The 2,769-nt window shown below is 33.8% G+C and overlaps 1 protein-coding gene across 1 annotated transcript; it reads left to right on the forward strand.

Annotated features, from left to right (window-relative positions):
• The first annotated feature begins 1,146 nt into the window (after positions 1 to 1,146).
• On the forward strand, positions 1,147 to 2,108 carry LOC113320116 (zinc finger A20 and AN1 domain-containing stress-associated protein 5-like). Its single transcript, XM_026568056.1, has one exon. The coding sequence runs from the start codon at positions 1,351 to 1,353 to the stop codon at positions 1,939 to 1,941; it is 591 nt and encodes a 196-aa protein (XP_026423841.1). The 5' UTR covers positions 1,147 to 1,350; the 3' UTR covers positions 1,942 to 2,108.
• Positions 2,109 to 2,769: the final 661 nt, after the last annotated feature.

The raw sequence follows: 2,769 nt of genomic DNA on the forward strand, positions 1-2,769 counted from the left end.
CGATTTGATTACGCTAAACCTATTACGAACACTTTTTATTGTGCATTCGTGTGGATCCCCACCACAAGCTTCTATAGATTTGTTAAAAAGGGTTTTGTACAACAAATTCATATCAGCTGACTCTCTGTTTTCTTGCAAAGTAAGTAATTAGAATGAATTTGTTGTAGAAGTAAGTAATTTGTAACAATGTGATGATCTTGCAAAGGAGTAAATCAGCTGACTCTCTGTTTTCTTTTTGCCCTTTCAGGCTGCGACATTATGATAAGATGAGCAAACAAAAAATAAAAATAACTCTTAAAGAAGATAATTTGAGAGATTTAAGTGAGAAAAAAATTATTTGTAAGAAGAGGAGTTGGAGTTATTCGAATAGAGAGTGAGTAAAAGTTGTATCTATAGAGAATTTTTTGAAAATATGACCGTTCCGATCCGAAGGTGGAGAGGATAGAACCGTTATTAATGATGGATGGTTAGGATGGGGTGTGGGAGAGGTATAAAAAGAAAAGGTCAAACAAATATATTTTCGGATACGGAAACTCAGTTTCCGTCAATTATGCTACGGAAACTCAGTTTGCGTAAAGTAGGATCTTTGACGGAAACCGAATTTCCGTCACATTTCTCTTCCCTACAAAGCTTATCAGGTGTGATACACTTTGTAGGGAAGGGGAGGGATATCCCTTGATTTATAGGAATATGCGAGACTATAGTGATTGGATTTTAGAATTTATCCCTAAAAATGAGGGATAAGGAAAAAAAATGATGCACCATAATGCTTGGCCTAGACTAGTGAAAATGCCTTTTCTTCTTTATATTAGTAAGATTTGCGACTAAATTGTTATTTTTATTCAAATTAGACGAGCCACAGCTATTCGTATAAATTGAAAGAAAAAATAATAGACCTTAAATAATTCGTATATAAACCCCAAACTAGCAGGGTTATGAAACGGTCTGTGTAGATCATGCACGTCCCTTGATTAGGCCAAGTTGGGTTAAAATAAGATAAACCCCTAGAACTCTTTCTGAAGTAAAATATGCCAAAAACATAAAGGCAAACAAAAAGTATACCTATACAACTCTCAACAAACTCCCACTAAGGATAACTTTGTAAATTCGACATAGAAATTGAAGGTCATCAAAGGTGTACATTCATCGCCACTGCGGACCATTAAATAATTCTTTCTCGAGAACCCAAAAATAATTAAAAAAATACTCCATCAAATACATCATCTCCAACTCAAAAATCTCATCCTTTTCTTCCTCTTCTTCATTTCATTTCATTTCCTCCTCCGTCAGTTTTCGAAACTCTCAAATTTCATTTCATTTCATTTCAAGAAAAAAGAAAGCCAAAAAAGAATGGCTCAAAGAGATAAAGAAGAAACCAAATTGAAGATGATCGAATCTTTAACTCTTTGTATCAATAATTGTGGTGTTTACGGCAATCCATCGACTAAAAATATGTGTCAAACATGTTTTGAATCATCATCAAAAATCAAAATCTCAACAGCAAATACGAAATCCAGCTCGATCCAGTCTCCAAATGAACCCGATTTGATTGTACAACAAGAAGAAGGGAAACTATCGAAGAAAGTTGTTGTTGTTCAGAGTATGACTTTTTCATCATCAGAAAAATTCAGATCTAGCTCAATTAAGACACCAGATGATTTAGATCTGCTGGTTAAAATTCGTAAAAGCGACGATTTGATTAGTAAAATCGATGAAAAGAAACCGGTGGAGAAGAAAATTGTCCGGGAGATAAACCGGTGTTCGGGATGTCGGAAAAAGGTCGGATTAACGGGATTTAGATGCAGATGTGGTGAATTATTTTGTCCGGAACATAGATATTCAGATCGTCATGATTGTAGTTACGATTATAAAGCTCATGGTAGAGAAGCTATTGCTAGAGAAAATCCTGTTGTTAGACCTGCTAAAATCCTCAAGGTCTAATTCAACCAGAAAAATAAAAAATAATTTAAAGATTTTTCCACCTTTTTTTTTTTATTTTTTTTATAAATTTCTCATTTTTAGTTTTTGATTTCTCTCTCTGTTGTATGTGTGGAGTGATGAAGATTCAATCTCGTAATCTAATGAAATTTTTTTTAATTTCAGTCTCATATTCATACTAGAGATTTAATTTAGTTTTTGTGAATTAGTTCATTTTTTCTGCTTCGACAAAGAAGATGATACTTCTGTGTGAGCCGACTCACCTGAAATACTAAATTCAGAATCATATCAAAGCAAATCTCAGATTATCTTCTTTCTCCTCTTTAAGGCAAGAAGTCGGTTTTCTTGATGTTATCTTTCGCCATTCTCTTTGGTAAGAAAACATGTGCAAGTGCTATTGGCCAACTTGCTAACAGGAATACAACCCTGGCGTTAATCAGGTTGTGTCAGCTGCTTGATTTTTATTTTTTTTAATCTATGAACATGATAAATTCTTGGGACGAATTCTCAGCACTTTTAAAATGTCAAACATTGGTAATAGTGTACCGGATTAGGAGTTTTTTTCTTGTAAATTCGTTAATACCTCCAATCCAAAATCGGAACGATTACAAGAGATTTTACATATTAACAGAGCATCATACATCATATCCCAGTATTTTCCTGACTCCACAAATTCTGATCATAGGATTCCATCTTTACTACTAACTCTACCATTCCATAATTCCAAGAACATGTAATAATAGAACTAGGTTAAATGCCTTAACTGTTTTGTTAGGAACAAAAACAAACTACACAGACATGCATATGCAGCAGTGTAGGGATCATGAAATG

The sequence above is a fragment of the Papaver somniferum genome, chromosome 11 (assembly GCF_003573695.1).
Source record: "Papaver somniferum cultivar HN1 chromosome 11, ASM357369v1, whole genome shotgun sequence".
Classification (NCBI taxonomy): Eukaryota; Viridiplantae; Streptophyta; class Magnoliopsida; order Ranunculales; family Papaveraceae; genus Papaver; species Papaver somniferum.

Bases quoted from the DNA above. Each gene is read 5' to 3' on its own strand.
- LOC113320116 (XM_026568056.1), top strand. From the start codon at position 1,351: ATGGCTCAAAGAGATAAAGAAGAAACCAAATTGAAGATGATCGAATCT.